General features: G+C 58.1%; 2 protein-coding genes across 2 annotated transcripts in view; one reads left to right on the top strand and one right to left on the bottom strand.

Moving 5' to 3' along the window:
• Positions 1-9,185: 9,185 nt before the first annotated feature.
• DOK2 (docking protein 2) lies at positions 9,186-12,557 on the bottom strand. The gene is made up of 5 exons (XM_074928665.1): positions 12,495-12,557; positions 11,075-11,371; positions 10,826-10,934; positions 10,255-10,436; positions 9,186-10,183 (listed from the first exon to the last, which is right to left on the bottom strand). The coding sequence occupies exons 1-5, from the start codon at positions 12,555-12,557 to the stop codon at positions 9,281-9,283; spliced, it is 1,554 nt and encodes a 517-aa protein (XP_074784766.1). The 3' UTR covers positions 9,186-9,280.
• A 1,724-nt stretch (positions 12,558-14,281) lies between these two features.
• The window catches only part of XPO7 (exportin 7), a 49,189-nt gene continuing 43,987 nt past the window's right edge, over positions 14,282-19,483 (top strand). Inside the window, exon 1 of the mRNA XM_074928411.1 lies at positions 14,282-14,370. Within this exon, the coding sequence (XP_074784512.1) occupies positions 14,353-14,370 (18 nt within the window). The 5' untranslated portion in view covers positions 14,282-14,352. The remainder of the gene's footprint in view (positions 14,371-19,483) is intronic.

The following is a 19,483-nucleotide window of genomic DNA, read 5'->3' as shown; positions in this document are numbered from 1 at the left end:
ACGCGTGGGACCGGGGTCTGCAGCCACGGGTGTGCGTCTGGGGGATGGGATGAAGATGTGGTCTGAGTGAGCAGCTGAGAAAACAGATTATATTCACAGCAGGGCCAGGAAAGCCGGGCTAATTCAAAGCAGAAGGGAGTCTGGGGTGCTCACGAGCACGGAACTCGTGGAAAAGTGGATCTGTGTGACTCAGTGATTGACTTTTAAACTCAATTACTCTCGAGGCTGTTGCACAGACGCAGCTTAACACCACCCCGGCTCTCCCCTGAGCAGATCCGCTGCTGTTCGGCAAAGATAAAGCTGGCACTGCTGGGCCACTCCGTCTCCCCGTGATGCTGGGGATGGGGACGCGCCCTGGGTGGCACCTTCCCGGGCTCAGGCGTGTGCCAGGGCTGGGGAGAGGTTAGTGCTGAGCCCTGCGGGACGTGGGGGAGAGCCCGAAGGGTCAAGCGAGCCGACTGCCCTCCATAAATCCTGCCGTGCGCTGGCGGAGAGGACAGCTTTGCTTCGTCTCCATTATTACTTGTGCATAAATACACGGTATCGACGGGGCCATGAATCAAAGTCCCCAGCTGGGTCAGCAGGAACGGGAGCTGCCATTAGCTCTGCTTGCACCGTGGCTTGTCCTACCCTGTGCCCTCTCCTTCCCCCCAGGGCTCGGGGAGGGGGGGATTTTGCAGCCCCACACCTTGGAAATTTGATGTCATGAATTTCCTCCACGCTTAGCCCAGCTCGGTGGTGGGGTGAGGAGCAGAGCCGCGGACCCCTCAGCCTCTGCCCGCTCCGAGCATCCTTGACACCTCCTGGGATGCTCCTCCAGAGGGCAGGGGGGTGCTGGGGACCCCACTGACAGGGAAAAGACCCCGCTGCTGCCATCCCTTAACCAGCCGCAGCAGCTTCTGCTCTCTTTTAATGCACCAATATTTCTTCGAGACTGTGCTCAGTTGCTTCTCGCCCCATTATCACTCAAATGTATATTTTATGTGCCTGCACCGAAGGCAGCTCGTACCCGCTACGCGCCGAGGTGGAGCCCGGAGTGATGCCAGGGTGAGAGGCAGGAGGCACCCGGGGCTGCCCCATCCTGCCCCACACATCTGCCCCTCTTGCCTGTCCTCTCTACAGGCACCAGCCCCACATGCTGCCCCCTCCCCAAGCCCTCTTCTCCCTCCTGGTGCTTTATTCCTGTTCTTGCTCCTTCCTCCTCTCTCCATCCCTCACCTTCCTCGTTGGCTCAGCCCCGGAGAGGGGGAAAACCCCAGGTCTTGGCAGTGCCCAGGCTGCCGCGGGCAGCCTGCCCGCACATCCCCGGGGCTCAATGGGTGTGAGAGCTGGTTTTCATCAGGTGAGGATCCTCCCTGGCAGAGGCCTTGCCCGTCATTGCCTGTGCAGAAAGCTCAGGCAGCCACGGCCACGGGTTTTAATTAAAATTAACCGGTGCCCGCAGCTCCTGGACACAATTACTCAGTCACCAGGTATCGGCTCTGCTGACAGGGAGTGTAATTAAGACGTGAGCGTTTCTCCTTCCCCAGCCACCACCTCCGCCACGAAGGTGCCTTCCTCCCCGCGACGCCTCTGCCCTCCCGGGGCCACGCAGCGATGGCACCCCCCAGCTTCCCAGGGCTCCTTTGCTCCCCGAAGGCTTTGGACCACGGTACAAATCACTCCTCACCCCGTACTGGGAAGCGATGTGCAATCACAGTGCTGGTGTCAGCCCAACCCCTCATTAAGCGCCATGCCCCCACTCGAGTAATTACTCCTATTTATAACCGAGCCTTCACAGCCTGCCCTCGATAAAACCCCCGGCTGCTCCCCCTCCCGCGCTCCTGTCGCTGACACAGAGCAGCAGCTATTTTTACCCCTCTCCCCTGGAGATGCTGCGCTCCCAATTCCAGTCGTGGGATTTAAAAAAAAAAACAACTTTACTGCTCCTGCCACCCCCTCCCCGGGGTCCCCAGGGGCTGAGGCAGCAGTGCTGGCACCCCCCTGCCCGGGCAGAGGTTTGGCAGGTCCCCGCTGGGTGGGGGACTCAGAGTTTGGGTGTGATCTCTTGATATTTGTCTTCAGGCAGGAGCGGCTCCATGCTGGTGGATTTGGGACCGTGTTCATCCGGAGCCCTCCGAGGACCTTGATTTAGTGATGTCACCAAAGGGTGATGCAGGGGGACCCATGGGAACAGCTTTGCAAACCAGTTCTTCCCAGAGTCTCTCTGGAAGCTGAGGCTGGGCAGACCCAAAGGAAAAAACCTTTTGTGTCCAAAGGAACCCCCGGTGCTGTGAAAAAGCCTTTTTTTCCCCCTGAATATCTGCCTCTGGTCGTGCTCGCTATCAGAGTCGAGCAGCAGCTCCATGCAAAGGCAAGTGGCTATTTTGGCTGCGACTGCCACGTTCCGAAGAGGAAACGCTGCTCTGAGCTCCACATTAACACCGCTCAGAGTAATTTCCCACGGCAAGTTAAAGAAGCAAAGCGGCGCTTAACGTGCTCCCGCGCTCTGCAGCCCTGGGTGCCAAAGTGCTCACAGATGGCTCAGGCCTTTGTAAACCCTCGAGTCGAGCTGGAAAATGCCTTCTCCGCGTGCAGGCCTGGCCTGGGATAGGAAGGAAAATGATTCATCTTCTATTCGAAGATAAATCCAGCAAGACAGTCTGCTCACAGGGGGCTGAGGTTGGGCAGGGGGAGCTCCAGCCTTCAGCATCCCACAGGGCTGAGCCACAGGAGCTGCTTCGCCTCCATCCGTCAGCTATCAGTGTCCCTACACTTCCTTACATAGGTGCATCATCTCTGGGGGAGCGTGTGGCTCTCCAGGCTGCCAGCACCCCTGCTCCTCGCTCTGCGTGTGGGATCACAGTTGGCTCAAGCACACAGGGGTTTGCTTTGATTTTAAGCATCAATAGATCACAGAATCCCAGAGTCATCTAGGCTGGAAAAGACCTTACAACTCCTCCAGCCCAACCATGACCCTCACCCTGACCGTTCCCAACTCCCCCGGATCCCTCAGCGCTGGCTCAGCCCGACTCTTCAACCCCCCCAGGGATCCCGGGGACTCCCCCCTGCCCTGGGCAGCCCATTCCAACGCCCAACAGCCCCTTCTGCACAGAAATCCTTCCTCAGAGCCAGCCTGACCCTGCCCTGGGCAGCTTGAGGCCATTCCCTCGGGGCCTGGCGCTGGGGCCTTGGCTCCAGAGACTCATCCCCCCTCTCTGCCCCCTCCTGGCAGGGAGTTGCAGAGGGCCAGGAGGTCTCCCCTCAGCCTCCTCTTCTCCAGACTGAACCCCCCCAGTTCCCCCAGCCGCTCCCCAGCAGACCTGTGCTCCAGACCCTGCCCCAGCTCCGTTGCCCTTCTCTGGCCACGCTCGAGTCATTCAATGGCCTTTTTGGGGTGAGGGGCCCAACACTGAACCCCCTCAGCAAGGGGCGGCCTCCCCAGTGCCAAGCCCAGGGGTAAGAGATGCTGCCTGTGACCCTGTCCCAGGCTCCTGCTGCCGCCTCACCCCGCGCCGGTCACGGGGGGCACCGGGCACAGCCCCTGTCCCCCGTCCCCGCACACCTCCCGGCGAGGCAGCAGAGCCGGGCATTAATCATTCCCACTGCACGCTGAAGCCATCTGGATGGTATTGGCCCTTCTGCCACACCACGGAGGATTGTTAACACAAAGCATATGCTTTGTTTGAAATTAATAATAATTTAAGGCTCTCACCAGCTGCTGGTAATTGGCTCCCCTTTCGCAGAGATAACTGAGAGCAGCAGGGTGGAAATTCAGCCGCTTCCTGGCTCCTTTTCTAATGAGATGAGTCCCCGGGAAAGGTGGCTGTTCTGCAGGGGACAGCATGACACCGGCCGGGTAATGGCTTTTAATAACCAGCGACACGTGGCCCACGCCACGGTGATGGCAACACACAAGCACCGGGGCTGCTCGGGGACCCCCGGGGTCCCCTCAAACCCGTGCAGCAGCCACAGAGGGAGCAAACCCTTCTGGGCACCGACCCGGCTGGGGAAGGGCAGGTTTTAGCAGCCTCGTTTGCTGCTTAATTGTTGCCATCCGCAACAGACCAGCGTGGAAGGTGTATTTTTGCATTTTCTTGCTTTAAGCATCAGTCTGGGCAGGTGGGTGTTGGGAGGCTGGTGGATATATTTATATTGCAGTCCTGACAAAATCTGCGTGCGGAGGAGCTCTGTAAAATATACAGAGCATTATTTTTGTTCAAACAGTGCGTATTAAGGCAAAGGGAATGTACTAAACACATCCGCTGCAGCAGAGACATATGGGAGCTGAGGGCTTTTAAAAATCTCCGGATTCAATCTTGGCTTTTAAATGCAACCTGCCCCGTGATGGCTCTGCGGCTGCAGGGGGGGTGAGCAAGCAGAGACGCTGAAATTAGGGCTCCGGCCGCATCCCCCCCCTTCATCGCCGTTAGGGTCCAGCCGATCCCTTTAATGGGATTCCCGTAATGAAAGCGGAGGAGCAGCGTGCAATATCCACAGAGCTACAACGCTCTCCCGGGCCCTGTGCAGTGCTGCCGGAATACAATTTACTGGTGTTTTAGCCTTCGACAAATATTCAGCACTGGGAAATGACATGGAGGGATTTGGGGGCTCACGGTGGGGTGTGGGAACCCTTCCTCCTCCTCCCGTGACCCTCCCCAGCCCAGCGAGGCCACCGGCACTGCCGGGAGCACCGACCCGTATGAGGAGTGATCCCCTGGACAAAACCCAGCGGCAAATTGAGCGACTGAAGGAGCTGGGAGTGTTCAGTGTGAGGAGGAGGAGGCTGAGGGGAGCCCTCATCCCTCTCTGCAGCTCCTGACAGGACATTGCAGAGAGGCTGGGGCTGGGCTCTGCTCCCAGGGGATCAGGGACAGGACAAGAGGGAACGGCTGGGAACTGCCCCAGGGGAGGGTCAGGCTGGGCAGGAGGAGAAAATGTTTCCCAGCAAGAGTGGTCAGAGAGTGGAACAGGCTGCCCAGGGAGGGGGGAGTCCCCATCCCTGGGGGGGTTTCAGGGCCGTTGGGATGAGCTGTGGGGGATGTGGGGTAGGGGAGAACTTTGTAGAGTCGGGCTGAGGGTTGGACTCGCTGATCCCGAGGGGCTTTTCTAACCTGAACGGTTCTGGGATTCTGTGATTCTATGTAATTGCCTTTCCAGAAGGCAGTTGCCTTTCCACACCCTCAGCTACCAGCCCTCCTCATCTCCTCCAGGCCCCAGAAGCAAATCTGGCCGCTCCTTTGGCCCCAGCTCTGCGTGCCCGCTCTCCCTGGAGCATCATCAGCCTCTCCAACCTCACGGAGCATCGCGTTGGCCTCAGCGCATCCCGGTGGGAGTGTCCAGCCGTACCCCCCCGCATGCCTCCATCCCGCAGAAGGCTGCTCCCCAAACCAACCAGGCACCCCTCGGTGCCCTGCCCTGGGGCCTTCCAGTGCTGGGAGGATGGTGACGCTGTGATGTGCCCCTTGCAGCTTTTTCCTTTTTTTTTCCACAGCAGCCAGCATTATAAATATTACCAGACTGGGGGGGGGGATGGCTGCAGCGGGGTACGGGCTGGCCGAGGTCCCCGGGATCGATGCGGGTGGGTCTGCGGGGACCAAGCACGTCACCCCGCAGCTGAGTCGTGGCCAGCAGAGGCCACGGGATCAATGCAGAGTGAAGGAAATACGGCTGCGGACACGCGGCTTTTACAGCTTCCTTCCCCAAGAAAAGCTGGGTTTTATGGACTTCTGATAATTGCCAATTAATTTTGCTGAAGCCAAGGGCAGGAAGACAGCCCAGCTCTTGCAGGGCACCCATCCAGGGGTGCCAAATGGGAGACGAGCCTCCTTTTTCCCCCCTATTTTCCTGTAGAGTCCTCAGCAGAGTCTGAACGGATGCAATCCCTGCAAAATCCCAGCAATGAAAACCAGTCCCACGCTTCTCGAGCCACTGAAAAGGCACGAAAAAGCTGGATGGAGTTAAGAGTTGGCCATAGCTCCAACCCGTGGCCGGAGTCACCACCTCCCTGCTCCTCGTCCTGCACCTTGTCATCAGCTTCGTTTATTCCCAAGAAGGCAACCGGCAGCCCCAGAGCTCCAGAATCGAGACAGACGAAGAAAATCCAGACCCTCCCAATTAAGTAATTTTTCTGAATGAAGGGCCCCGCTCCACCCAGCTCCGGGAACGTGATTGACATAAATCCCGGGGCTGATTAGGGGCTTGTCATTTAGCACCTCTAATGCCTCCCTCCTAATAGTATTAGGGGCCTCCTTGTCGAGACACTAATGCAGTTTGCAGCTGCATCGTGGCGCCTGGGATTCGGCCGGCGAGGGCCGAGCGCGCGGCAGAGCGAGCACAGCTCTAATCCGAGCAGACAGTAATGAAAAAAGGAGCTTCCTCGACAAGGTGCGGGGGGAAAAATGGTCCCGGGATGCTCCAGGAGCATCATCTCCTGGCCAATGGGCAGCTTCCTCATCCTGGTTGATTGGCGAGCGAGCTCCTTCTTTATTTCCCCATCCTCTCCATCCCGGGGATGCCCGGATCCCTTTTTCCTTGTTCTGTCCCTCCAAATCTCATCAGCCTCGGGACCCTCCCGGGGGGGGGGGGGGGGGGGGCGTCCTGGGATGCAGCTCGGCCTCTGCTCCTGGAGAGGGGCAGGGGTGTTTGCTGGAGGTTAAAAGCTCTGAACAAAATCTCTGTTTTGATTAGCTGCGCTCCTAAATGATTTATAATCAACATAATGCAATAATGACAATAACTCCCTAATCAGATTAAAGCGCTCTCCATTCGTCCGGGGCTTTGCTCTGTAATCTCTTCCTCCCCTCTCTGCCATCGATTTTATTTTCCAAGGTTTTTCCATACTTCACATCCTCTTTACCTGGACTTGATATTCCAGGACAGATTCCCCTTTTCCCACCCTAAAACCTCGTTCGTGCGGACGGGGCAGGCAGGGGATGCCGTGAGGAATTTATTCCGGTGGCTTCACCCAGCCTGTGCCACTGGAACTGTGAAATTTGATTAGCGGCGTTCGCAATGAGTCCCTCGTTAGCGACAAGTCCCTCGTTAGCCTGGCTGGCCCGGTACAAATCTCGTTAGACCTGTAGGATCTTTAAGTGAAGTCCGGAAGGTGTTTCCATTTCTTTGGTTAATGAAGAAAAATAGCGGTGGAGGCGGCTGGAAGGAGCGGGGAGTGCAGCAGCGAACCGGGCTGGAGGGCGGCGAGGAGAGAGGACTGTGTTAACACTGATTAATAATAAATAACCACCATAATGAGCACTAATTAATAATAGCACACGCTTAAGCAATTGATTTGCGGTGAACGGCGCTGTGCTGGCAGGAGGCCCCAGCGCTCCAGCTCCGGGTGCTCCTGGCCTTGCCCGGGGTCCGGAGGAGGGACCCGGGACAGGGACCACCCTCGCTGCTGGGGAACAGCCCCGGGACAGGCTGCGGAGCCGCGGGCTCAGGACCATCTCCCACCCCCCTGTGCTGCTTCTAAACCTCTGCCCAGGTCCCAGGGCACAGCCACATCTTCCTCGCTCTGTGCTCTTCCTCGGTTCAATGTTCCATCACGGGAAAATCCTACTAGAGATTTGTTTTTTCTCTCTTTTTTTATTTTTATTTTTTTTTTTAACGATTTTGGGTGTTTCTGCACAGGCAGCACCTGCGTGACCCCGGTCGGGGCAGGTTGCCTGCACAAGGGGAGTGTTGCTGTCGGGGCTGTGTTTGTTCAATTCAGAGTATGATAGATAGATTGATATGGAGCTTTAATCAGTGTAATATATAAAGCACTTAATTTGCCTTATTAAAAGTCTGCACTTTGGATTTTCAGGATCCAGGAAATTAACTCAAGCACCTAAGCATTTATTTGATTGAAAGAGTTTATAAATAATTCATGCCTTTTCTTTGCCTTCAGTGGAAGACCTGCTGGGGTGTTGGGGACCCGAAGCGGGTCCCGGGGTCCCTCCATCGTGGCACCGTGTGGGGTGACGGGCACCGACAGAGCCCGGGGCAGCCCTGGGGGACCATCCTGTGCTGGGGGGGACCATCATTCCACAGACTGGGGCTGGTGCCTCCCACCGTACCCGGATGAGGGGCTGGATGGCAGAGCTAGAGGTGGCCAGGAGGAGGAGGAGGAGGAGGAGGAAGAGGATGAGGAGCAGGGCTGACCCAGAACAAGTCAGGTGGTGTCAGGGCCACGTACTGGTCTCACTGTACTGGGAGGAGAGGAGCCAGCCACTAAAATCACCATGACAATAAAGATGAGTGTTTCATCTATAATTCAGAGGAGCTGGAAAGCGGTTTTATAAAAAAAAAAAATTAAAATTAAAAATAAAAACGTGGCTGAGACAGTAGAAATTTATGCCGCTGTTCTTGCTGAGCGAGGATGTGGCGTGACCTTCGGACAAGCGCGGTGACCAGCCCTGGCCACGATGCTGCTGGGGGGGGGCTGAGAGCTGGGCCCATTCGGGGGGGGGGGGGCGCTGGGGGCCACATGTGGCCACGGTGTCACGGCAGCAAGGGCTGAGAGGGGTGAAGATTGGGGGGGGGGGATGTGTTTGGTGCGTGAGCTGCGCATCGTGGGGTGGCCCTCGAGGTGTGGGGTGGTGTCCCTGGTGGGGGGGAGGAGGTGTCCCTGGGGGTGCATTCATGGGATGGGGTGTGCACCCCTGGGGGGGGTCCGCGACACGCAGAGCTGGGGGTCCCGAGGTTTGGCTGGATGGGGAGTGGGGAGGGTTTTGGGGTCCGGTGCGCAGGAGCAGGGGTGCACAGCGCTGGCCCCGAGGCTGCGGGGTGCGACTGGGGGGGCTGGGGGGGGTGGGTGCTGCTGGGGAGCGGGGGAGGTGGTGGCTGGGGGGGGGGGGGGGGAGCCCTGCCCGACCGCTGCCTGCCCTGCCGGTACGGCGGGCTCACACTGCCCTCCAGCGGGCACATCCCGGCTGCCGGCCCCGCCGCTGGCCAGATGTGCCCCGCCGCTGGCCAGATGTGCGCCATCAGCCGGCCAGATGTGCCCCACCGCTGGTCAGATGTGCCCCACCGCTGGCCAGATGTGCCCCGCCGCTGGCCAGATGTACCCCACCTCTGGCCAGATGTGCCCCACCAGCCGGCCAGATGTGCCCTGCCGCTGGTCAGATGTGTCCCATCAGCCGGCCAGATGTGCCCCACCTCTGGCCAGATGTGCCCTGCCGCTGGCCAGATGTGCTCTGGGGGGAAGTGCTTCGCCCCGTCCCTTCCAGCCATGGGTGTGCTGACCTGGGGGTGGGGGGGGATCTCAGCTCTGCTGGGCTGGGGCGGGGGGTCCGCTCCTCCTCCCCCACCCCGCTCACTGCAGGTTCCTCTTCTTTGTGAATTTGAGGGCCACGTTGTCGTACTCGGTGTCCCCCAGCCACTCCTTGCCCTGCAGCAGGAAGGGCTGCCGGAGGGGGACGGGTCTCTTGGGCACGGCGTAGTCATCCCGCTGCGGGTTGTAGGGGTACTCGTGCCCGGGGGGGTCCTCCGGGGCCGCCTGCAGCCTCCACGCCTCCCCCTTCACCTCCTGGGGCTCGTCGTAGACGGTGTGAGCGGACAGACCCTCGGGCTCGTCGTAGATGTGGTCGGGCTTGGTGGTGGTGGGGTGCAGCGGGGGCTGCTTGCCCGCTTGCCCCCCTAACTCCTTGATGCTGTCGTAGAAGGGGTCAGGGACCTCCTTGGGGCAATGGACCAGGCTACTGAACTTGTGAGACACGAAGGTCTTGGCAATGGTGTCGAAGGGGATGGCGTACTCGGATTCGGCGGCCACCTTGGCCGGAGCATCCTTCCTCGGGCCCTTCTCCGGCACCTGGGGGTTCCCCCGGTGGAGGGAGCCGCAGGGCTCGGTGTAGGAGCTGTCAGCACTGCGGGGGGGCAGGAAGGCGCCCGACAGCTCCCCGGTCCCAGTGCTGCTGCTGGGGGGCATCACCAGCTTGGCTTTGGGCACCTTCCCCTCCCAGGTGGGCTCCAACAAGGCACCCTTGGTGCCACCAGGCTCCTCGTGCCCCTGGGACCAACTGGGCTTCTTGGCATGGCCACGCGGCCGGGAGGCGTCGTCCCCAGGGCCACCACGTCGCGGCTCCTCAGCCCCACGGCCACGATGCACGTTGATGGCCAGCTCGATCACCTGGAAGATCTCGTTGCCTTGCCTGGTCTCAAACTCAAAGTTGCCTTCTCCGGACGCACAGCGCCGGCCAGCCTCGAAGGAGAAGGTCGCCTGGGGAGGGACAGGATCAGGTCCCCGTGCCGCAGCACACCGCCAGCCCGCCCTTCCCGGATGGCCCTTACCTTATCCCGCCCAAAGCGCCGCAGGAAGCGGTAGGGCCAGCTGTAGAGCATCTGCGAGGTCTGGAAATCCCGCAGCTCCAGCGCCTCTTCGCTGGCTCGCAGGATGAACCGGCCCCAGAGCCGGCAGCGCTCGGAGGACTCGGTGGCCCTCACCGTCACCTTGAACTCCTGCTCCAAGCCGGCTGGGGATGGAGGCGAGCGGCATTTAACACGTGAAGGAGCTCTGCGAGAGTCTCCCACCGCAGAGAGGGGCCGTGGGGCTCGTAAACCCCCCCCCCCAGGTCAGAGCGGCGGGGAAGCGGTGTCCGGCCGATAAGGGCTCAAGGGCTCCGGCCACACGGCAGCAGCCCGATAGCACAGCGAAACCCGGCCCTGCCAAACCGCAGGGCAGGAAGAGGCTATTTCAGGAGGAAACTTTCCACCAAGACGCCCACATGTAGCTGCTGCGGGGGCTGCTCCAGGGGCCAAAACCAACCGAGGTGCCTCGGGAAGGTGAGGGGGGATGAGATGCTGCAGGATATGAGCAGGAAAAGCCAACTCCAGTGCACCTTCCCCACCTCCCAGTGCCTACCTTTGTCCCGGGAGCTGTAGAGGGAGTTTTCCTCCATGGAGAACTTGCCGTCGGTTCTCAGTGAGCTCTGCTGGCCATCCTTGCCGGCTGCCTGCTCCTCCCTGCTCCTCTGCCCGGGAAAGAGCAGCGGGTGAGCGAGGGCAGAGCACGGCATCCCCCCACCCTGCCCCACCGCAGCGACCCCCCCGCATTCCGCCCCCCCAGATCCCGCTGTATCCCGTGCCCCGGTCATCCCCGGGCGGTGCATACCGGGAAGGCAAGCTCACACAGCTTCTGGATCCAGTCGGCCACCTCGGTGCCGTCAGTGGCCAGGAGGTACTGCTTGTCGGTGGTCTCCAGGAGGAAGGGGATGGTCTCCTTGGGGCACCCCGTGTCGCTGCTCACCTCCGCCACGTGCACGCAGTCGCTCAGCTTGACCAGCCGTTTGCTGCCTTCGCCTTTCCGCAGCTTCTCGGCGGCCGGCGGCGCCGAGCCCTCGAAAAGCTCCAGGCGGGCGGTGGAGCAGGAGCTTTCCCGGTATAAAATGCCCCAAAACTTCCTCCATTTCTGCCGTGGGGAGAAGCAGTGAGAGGAGTGAAAGCCCAGCACCGGCCAGCTCCGCTTTCCACCCTTCCCGTTTTCATCCCCTTGGGATCATGGGGCAGGACATCCGTGCAAACCCCTCCAGGGTCTGGGCAGTGTTGCCCAGGCCAGAGCTGGGGGTGACATAAATGGGGCAGCGTGAGGAAAAGTTTCCCCAGCACAGAGCCTGCGGCCAGGCTTTCCAGCCGGGAAAGGCACCGGCAGCACCCCAGCCTCACCCAGCACTGCGCCTGCGCCCACCCTGCAGCACCCAACTGCCGTGCCGATGGCCCCCCTCTGCCGAAGGATTTTCAGCTCCTCGCTTGCTCCATTTTCCCTGAAAACACCAAGTTTCGAGCGATTCCTGACTTGCCCGCGAGTCACCGCGCACCCACGCGTGGGAGGCACCGGCACCGGCGGAGGGGAAGCGGCGGGAGGGGAAATCTTGCACTGAAATTGGAGCATCCTCCGCGGCAGGTCCCTGCACTGGGGACTTTGCCGAAACGCTGCACCCTCTTGCCGGGCCGTGTTTTGGGGACCCACCATGGAGGTGGCCTCTGCCCCGGCCTCCACCATCGCAGGCTTCGCGTGTGGCGGCAGCTGCCTTGCTGCAGGGAGGCGATGCCCTGCCTGCCCCCCCTGCCTCACCCCCGCCCTGCCTGTGGCATTTGGAGCCCCTCAGCTCTGCCTCCAGCCCAAGCACAGAGCCGGAGACACCCGGGTGGCTCCTTCCTCTTCTTACACAAGAGCGGTGTCGGCAGGAGCCGTTGCCAAACCCCGGCTGTTATCAGCCACTGAAGCCACGAGGCTTTGGGGGTTGCATGTTTCTGCCGCAGCTCCGGCCTGTTTTGCGCAGCCTCTACCTGGGGGGGTCCAACTGGGAGAGGACGGGGGGGGGTGGGTGTTCCTTTGTAATACGTCCCCAGCACCTTCCAGCCCCCTGCCCATCCCCACCGGCCCAACGTGCTGGTGGGGGGAGCCAACGGGTGGGAGCATCCCGTTCCCTTCACACACAACCCCCCCCGTACCCCCTCATCCAACCCAACGGAGCCCCCCCGAGGAGTCTTCCCCAGGGACCGAGCAGCCCCCCCCCCCCCGACCTTCTCACCTTCCCAAAGGTCTGCTGCAGCTGGAGGTAGAGCGCGCCACGCTTCACCACTGCCTCCTCCATCCTCCAGCCACCAGCATCCTCGTACGCTGCCTCTGTGCCACCGGCCCCCCCTGCCCCACAGCTCCGGGGGGGGTCCAGGCCTGGCCACACGCCCCCGTCCTGTCACAGCGCCACCGTCGCACCGGGTTGTGGTGTCTCAGCATGTGACGTGTGGTCGGGCTCTTCGGTTTCCTACTCTTGCACAGCGCGGGCTTCGGTTTCCTGCGCCTGCAAACTTACCAAAAAGGGCAGAGCCGAGCGCCCGCCCCGGCCCCCGACACCGGCTGCAGCATCGCCAGGCATCGGGCAGCCACCTCCAGCCGTGCCTCAGTTTTCCCATCTGTGAAATGGGTCTAGGGGCAGCTCCGAAGGCTGCCCTGTTGGGGTCACGACCCCTCAGCTCTGCTGATCTGCCCACTCCCAGGCATCCCAGCCCAACCCAGTGCTCCCAGTAAGGGTGACGCAGTCCCCAGCTGCAAAACCAGCCGTGATGTAAGCTGGGAAGGGGGTGAAGGGATGAGTTGGGGGAGGCGATGGCGTCGTGTGGAGGAGGGAGGAAGAGGTTTGAGGCTGCGGGCAGCACCGGGGGGTTGTTTGGTGGCCAGACACATGGGATGGGGACAGGGGTGGCAGGGGCTGGGCTGGTCAAGCACTGGGGGGGGACACAGAGCACCCCAGGCCTGGGGGTGTGGGGGCCTGGCAGCATTGGGCACCCCCGGGAGACTCAGGCTTCATCCTCAGGTCAGGAGAGGCCCCCACAGCTGCAGCCCCCCCCCTGCAAAGGAGCACCCAAGGGTGCTGGGACGGGGGTCCCTGGCCGGGAGCTGGGACGGCAGCGCCGGGGCTGAGCAGCCACCACGGAGCCCCGGCTGCCACCTCGGCACTGGGCCCCTGGCTGGGGGAACCGGGAGCACTGGTGTAAGGGCTGGAGTAACTGGGGGCACTGGTGCAGTGGTTGGGGTAACTGGAGGCCACTGGTGCAAGGAACTGTGTGCAGGAACATGTTTTCAGGACACCAGGAGCACTAGTGCTGGGTACTGGGGCACTGGGAGCACTGGGAACACTGGTACAGGGGCTGCTGGGGCTTGAGGCTTGTCCCTAGCTGGGGTAACTGGGAGCAGTGGCGTAGAGAACTGGGGACACAGCTGCAGGACACTGTGACCCCTGGTTCCAGGCACTGGGCGCACTGGTGCTGGGCACTGGAAGCACTGGGAACAGTGGTGCAGGGGCTGCTGGGGCACGAGGCATGCTCCTGGCTGGGGTAACTGGGAGCACTGACGCAGAGAACTGGGAACACGGCTGCAGGACACGGTGAGCACTGGTTCCAGGCACTGGGCGCACTGGTGCTGGGTACTGGGGGTACTGGGAGCACTGGTGCAGGGGCTGATGGGACACAAGGCGTGCTCCTGGCTGGGGTAACTGGCAGCACTGGCGCAGAAAATCGTGGATACAGCTGCAGGACACTGGGAGCACTGGTGCGAGACACTGGATGTCCCAGAAGCCGGGGGGGCGCGGGGAACAAGACGCGCGGCCCCTTTAAGCGCCATGTCAACAAAGCCCGCCCCTCCCTCCGCTGCGTCGCTGCCGCCGTGACGTCACCCGCGCCGCAGCGGGCGCGCCGCGGGGCGGGGCGAGGAGGCGTGGCACGGCGCGCGCCGCCGGCGGGGGGGCGGGGTCGGGCGGGAGGCGCAGGCGCAGTGGGCGGCGGGGGCCGTCGCGCGTGCGCGCGGGCGGGGAAAGCGCGCGCGGCGGGGGGGGGGGCGGGCGCGTGCCGGGCCCGGCGGAGGCGGAGGGAGCGGAGCATGAATGGAGCAAAATGGCGGATCATGTGCAGGTGAGGGGGGGGCCGCGCCGCGGGGCCGCCCGTGGGGTCGGGCGGGATGCGCCTCCCCTCTCCGCCCGGCCGGCCTGACGCGGGGCCGGGCCTCGGCGGGGGCGCGGGTAGGCCCGGCCCGGCGTGGTGAAACCAGGCCCGGTGAGGCCCGGCCCGGCGCGGCGCGGCGGGGGTGGCAGCGGGCCCGCAGGCCCCGCGGTGCGGTGGAGGCGCTGCCGCCGCCGCCGTGGTTCCCCGTCTCCTCCCCCTCCGCGGCAGCGTGGCCCCGACCCTCGGCCGCGTGTGGGTCGGGCGGCGGGGGGGCGCGGGCACTGGCATGGCGGGCGCGGGGGCGAGCGGCCTGGCTGGGCTGGCGGCGCTGCCCGCCCGCCCCCCCCCAGCTCCCCGTCCGCCTTCCTCCGCGGGCCGTGTTTACCGGAGAGCCCCGGGTGGCTCCAGGCTTTGGCATGTGTCACCGCCGGGCCCTTCCCGGCCTCCCCGGGGCGAAAGGCCGCCGGGAGGGCGACTTCACCGGGGGGAGGGCAGCTGCAGCCGCCGGTGTTTACCGGCCGAGCGGCCTGTGCCTCCTCCCGCCGCCGCTGTGGAGTTTTCTAGCAACGCCGGTAGCAAACACTGGGGAAAAGAAAACTCGGATTCCCCCACCACCACCTTGGAAACGAACAGCGGGCTCCGCTCCAGCACCCCCAGCTGACCGAGCCCCGTCTTTCCCGGTGTCTTTGCGGGAGCCAGGCCTCTGCAGCCGCCGTCCCTCGCCCCAGCTTTGGGGTTTGCATTCTTGCTTTTCCCAGCCGTGTTTGTTTTATTTTCCAGCTGCTTTTGACGTTTAGGTAAACTGTTTTGATTAGCGTTGAAAACAAAACACTGCGTGGCTAAGCATGCTGCTGTTGTGTACTGGAGCCAGGAGGCAAATCAAAGGTGACGGTGGCTTTAACCGAGTCAGGCTTGCGTGAGGAGATGGAAAATCCTCTGAAGATTCGGTGCTGTCACTGGCAGAAAAGTAAAAATAGGTACAGCTAGGGGAAATGGTGAGGGTGTTTTTGCATAATATTTTAGTTGAACTTGCCCAGGATTTGCATGGTGTCCAAAAGACTGGCTAAACTATAATGACACTGGTAGTTACATATTATCCATGCAACTTTTAAATAAATATATTCTTCACATGATACCCTTGTGAACCACAAGGGTGAGCAGTTTATTAACTCAGAATAGAGCCGTACAAGCTCTCAGGTTGTCTGGCAAGGTTGCTGGCAAACGTCTCTTGGGTAATCTCGGAGGAGGAGAGGAATTACTGCATTATTAAACAATTCATAGGCTCTGAATTTACTGAAGAAACTCTGAATTCGTTTGTCATGAGTCGAGCCCTACCTTTAAAACTTAGCTGGTAAGCCTGCGGTTTGATGCTGTAGGCAGGTGGAACAGCTGCTCTTGTTGCTTTAAAACTGTGCTTCGTACCCTGCTTTTCTTTGTTAAATATTGAATTGAGCAAATGGAAGCTTAAGCCCTAAGAACAGCGTTGCAATTGCTGCGTTCAACTTGGTTAGTTAAAGTTTAACGTCAGAGGCTTGGAAGATGTTCCACTCGGAGGAAAACTGATTTGCAAATACAGTTAAGGCACCTGCAGCTTGGCGCAGTTCCTGTACAGGACAAATATAGCTAGCAAAATTGTTATGTGCTGTAGCTGGATGGGGTTTGCTTGGGTTTTGCTGTCTCTGTTTTTTTTTGGTTTTTTTGTGTTTTTTTTTTCTCTCTTTGCTGCAGGTAAAGGCATTAAGCAGTAGCTCTGAGGAGCTTTCCTTCAGAAAGGAGAGCGTGACGTTCCCTCCAAAACTGATTGTGGATTTTTGTGGCTGGAGGGAAGTAGTGGTTTTTATTAATAGATTAAATTTTTGGTGAGAGATCTTTCCGTAATGCAAAACACCAGTCTTTTGGACATAAGGCTTGAGCGAAGTTGCGGAGGCTCCCCTATCAAACGTCGTGTTCATTTAACAGAACGGTGACTGAGTTATCCAGCGTCGCGGGGCGATGTTGACTATCAGCGTGAATAATTGAGAGAGTTGGTTTTATGACATATGCTGTGGGAATTGGTCCTGTTTTAATGGGAACAGGGATTTGCAAATAAATACCGGCTGTCAAAAGCTGTGCAGAGTTTAGCAGGTTAGTAAAGTCCTGCTGCTGCTTTTTGAGAGCTTTGGGTTGGGTGTTACGTGTTCACAGTGGAGCTTCCTGGGGTTGTACCTGCTGTGTGATGAAGCACAAAAGCATAATTTATAGACTACATCTGTGCTGAAGTTATTTACAATATGGGGCAACAGTAGGGATAAAGACAAAACTTTTAAGGCCATTATGAAAGAGAATATCACGTTCTCATCTTGGAAAAAAAAGACATTATGCAAATTGTGAGTGAGCCCACCAGTTTTGTTGGTGGGAATCGTGTAGTCAAAGCTAGCTTGGTGCTTTCCTGTTCAGCGTCTGGAAACAAAGGATGCAGTGATACTGATACAGGAGCAGAGAGAATCAGATGATTTTGTGTGCCTGAAAAGGAGTCCTATAGTCTTTTAAAGCAAATTGCCTTACGCTGACTTTTCCACTTCTCAAAAAGCTCATACGACCTTGTTTTGAATTAATATTTCAAGTCTTATAAGCAGCACTTAAACTTGCTCACAGTAGAGATGGAGGAAAGCAGTGAGGATGTCACTGCAGTTAGATTTGTGGGCAAATAGGAATCCCCTTCTTGTTTTTTTTTTCCCCGTTGGAAACAGATTTATGTCATCTTTGTTTTTCTTCTACTTTCCTGGCCCCTTAGATGTTTCCTATGCCGCTGCCCTAAAATGGGATTCACTTACTGAATATTCCTGTGGGAGAACGTTTATTGCAGGATGATGATGAATTCTGTGACTTAGTGTATTGAGTGTTTCATTTGTCTTGAATTTAAAAAGATCATTGCTCCGATTAAAAATTGGTGTTGCTTCTGTCTGATGACTTACTGTCTGTTCTTGGTAGCCTGACTCCCAAGTTGAAATGGAAGAAATTTGGGCTCATTAGAGGAACAGGGCAGGTGCTGAGTTGGCTGCTTGTAAGAGAAAAATAAGAAATCTGGCATCTAAAAAGGGAATTGCATCCCATTTTTTGCTTCTACACGATCTGATTTTAGGTTCAGGACTGGGTATTTCAAATCCCAGACATTGGCCCTGAGTTTTCTGTCTTTTTAACTGTTAAATGAGCTGATAGCGCTTTGCTCCAAGCCGGAAAGCTTCCGTGTTTGGAGCAGTTTTGTGTTTGTGCAGGTTCAGTTCTGCTGGGGCCTCCAGATTCACCGAGCGGGCTGCAGGCAGAAGTGACTTCTTTCATCTCGATATAGTTGTGGAGGAAGCTCGGTGGAAAAAAAAAATCATTAAAAAGTCTGTTCGGGTAGGCTTTCTTGTGTCACATTCACCACGTGTTGGTAATACACAGACACAGGTCACATGTGTGAGTGTGAGGAAGGACATGGGGATTTTCTCACTGGTTTTGGAGGCTCCTTTATGTCATAGTCATGTACTGAGGGGGACACGACTTGATTTTTCAAGGCTGTTTCCTAAGGCAATTCCTTCTCCGTGCCTAATAGGACCCAAATGTTGTTTTTTTTCTTGTGTGTTTCTGTATTCTAAAGGACGTTGTTTTGGCTCAAACACAAAATCTAATTTGGCTCTAGAAATCTGTAACATTCAGCTTGCTCCAGAGGAAACCCTGGAGACTTAAGATGCATGTTTCCCATTTGATATCTCGGTAACCTCACGCTTGCTTGGTAAAAGAGTCACGATGTAGCCTGCTGCCCAACTACAAATTGCTTAGAATACTTTTTCGTTTGTTTTAGTTCAAGCTTTTACCTTCCGAGTGCCATTGGAGTTGCTGAAAGCTCTTATTAAGGACTTGGGTTTATCTCAGAGTAGCCCACAGGAGTGTTCTGGACCTGGGGAGGGGGAAACATTGGTTTGGTTAAAAATAGATCTGGCCAGATTTCTTTTGCAAATTAAGCTTTTGCTTTTTTTTTTTTTTTAAACTGCACTGTTGGATGCTCAGCATCAGTGGTTGCAGAATACCAGTGGTGAGTGTTGAGAGTTGGATTTCAGCTGGAAGGTGGAGGTATACGATTGCAGTTCAGTATCTCAAGATCTCAGCAGTCAAATTTGGAGGTAATAAAAGTGGACGCTCCTTTCTGGCTCTGGGGACTCCGGGGCCAGCAGCTTATTCCTGGACCCCCAGCCACATCTGGAGCGTACTTTGGGGTCCCTTTGGTAACAGGGGAGGTGTCTGACACGTGGTTACAGGCAGCAGCCCCAGCCTGCTGTGCCTCTTTTCCAGAGGATGGTGTGTTGAAGCCCGGATGGGAAAGGAGAACCTGGTGGCTTCGTTGTGGGTTTTGACACTCGTTAGCAGCCTGCCAAGGGCCAGGCTCGGGGTGAAATCCTCACTGAAGCCTGTGGGAGATTTTGTCGCTGAATTCAGTGAGCTGGAGCTACTCTGCGTTTAGGTTATAATTCCACCCGTAATAATTCACCTGAAGATCTCCAAGCTTCTGTATCACGAAGGGGAAAGGCAAAGCTCTGTTCGGCGTGAGCTGGGTACCTGCTGCGACAGTCAGAAGGGCGGAGAGGTCGGGGCTGGGAGCATGCTGTCAGATGGCTGGTCTCCTCTCCCTGCTTCAGCGACTGAGCTCTGTTCCCTCGGGTTAGCCAACGCTAATACAATTAAGGAGGATTTGTTCATTTTAATCATTTTAAGAGAACACTGAATGCTCTGTAGCTCAAAGAACTTTATTACTGTTAATAATGTCTCATTGCCCTTAGTTTGGGACAGTGCAGTGGTCTTCTATGAGTCCATAGGGCTCAGGCCTACTAAAGCAAAGTTCAAGAAATTACATTTTTGCTGCTTAAAATTGTCAGCAAAAATGTAGGTTTTGGCTTCCTGCTTCTAAACTGTGGTTTCAAGAAGGCTTTTATGAATAGTTTGCAATGTTTTTCAGGTGGTACAGTTATGTGGCTTAGTTGCAAGAATCTAGGTGGGTGGTTGGTTGGGTTTTTTTTTTGTAAGAGTAGCTAGTGTCTGAGGTTACTCTCATTTTTCTCAACATAAT

The sequence above is a fragment of the Athene noctua genome, chromosome 28 (assembly GCF_965140245.1).
Source record: "Athene noctua chromosome 28, bAthNoc1.hap1.1, whole genome shotgun sequence".
Classification (NCBI taxonomy): Eukaryota; Metazoa; Chordata; class Aves; order Strigiformes; family Strigidae; genus Athene; species Athene noctua.
This window is presented reverse-complemented; position numbering and strand designations above follow the sequence as displayed.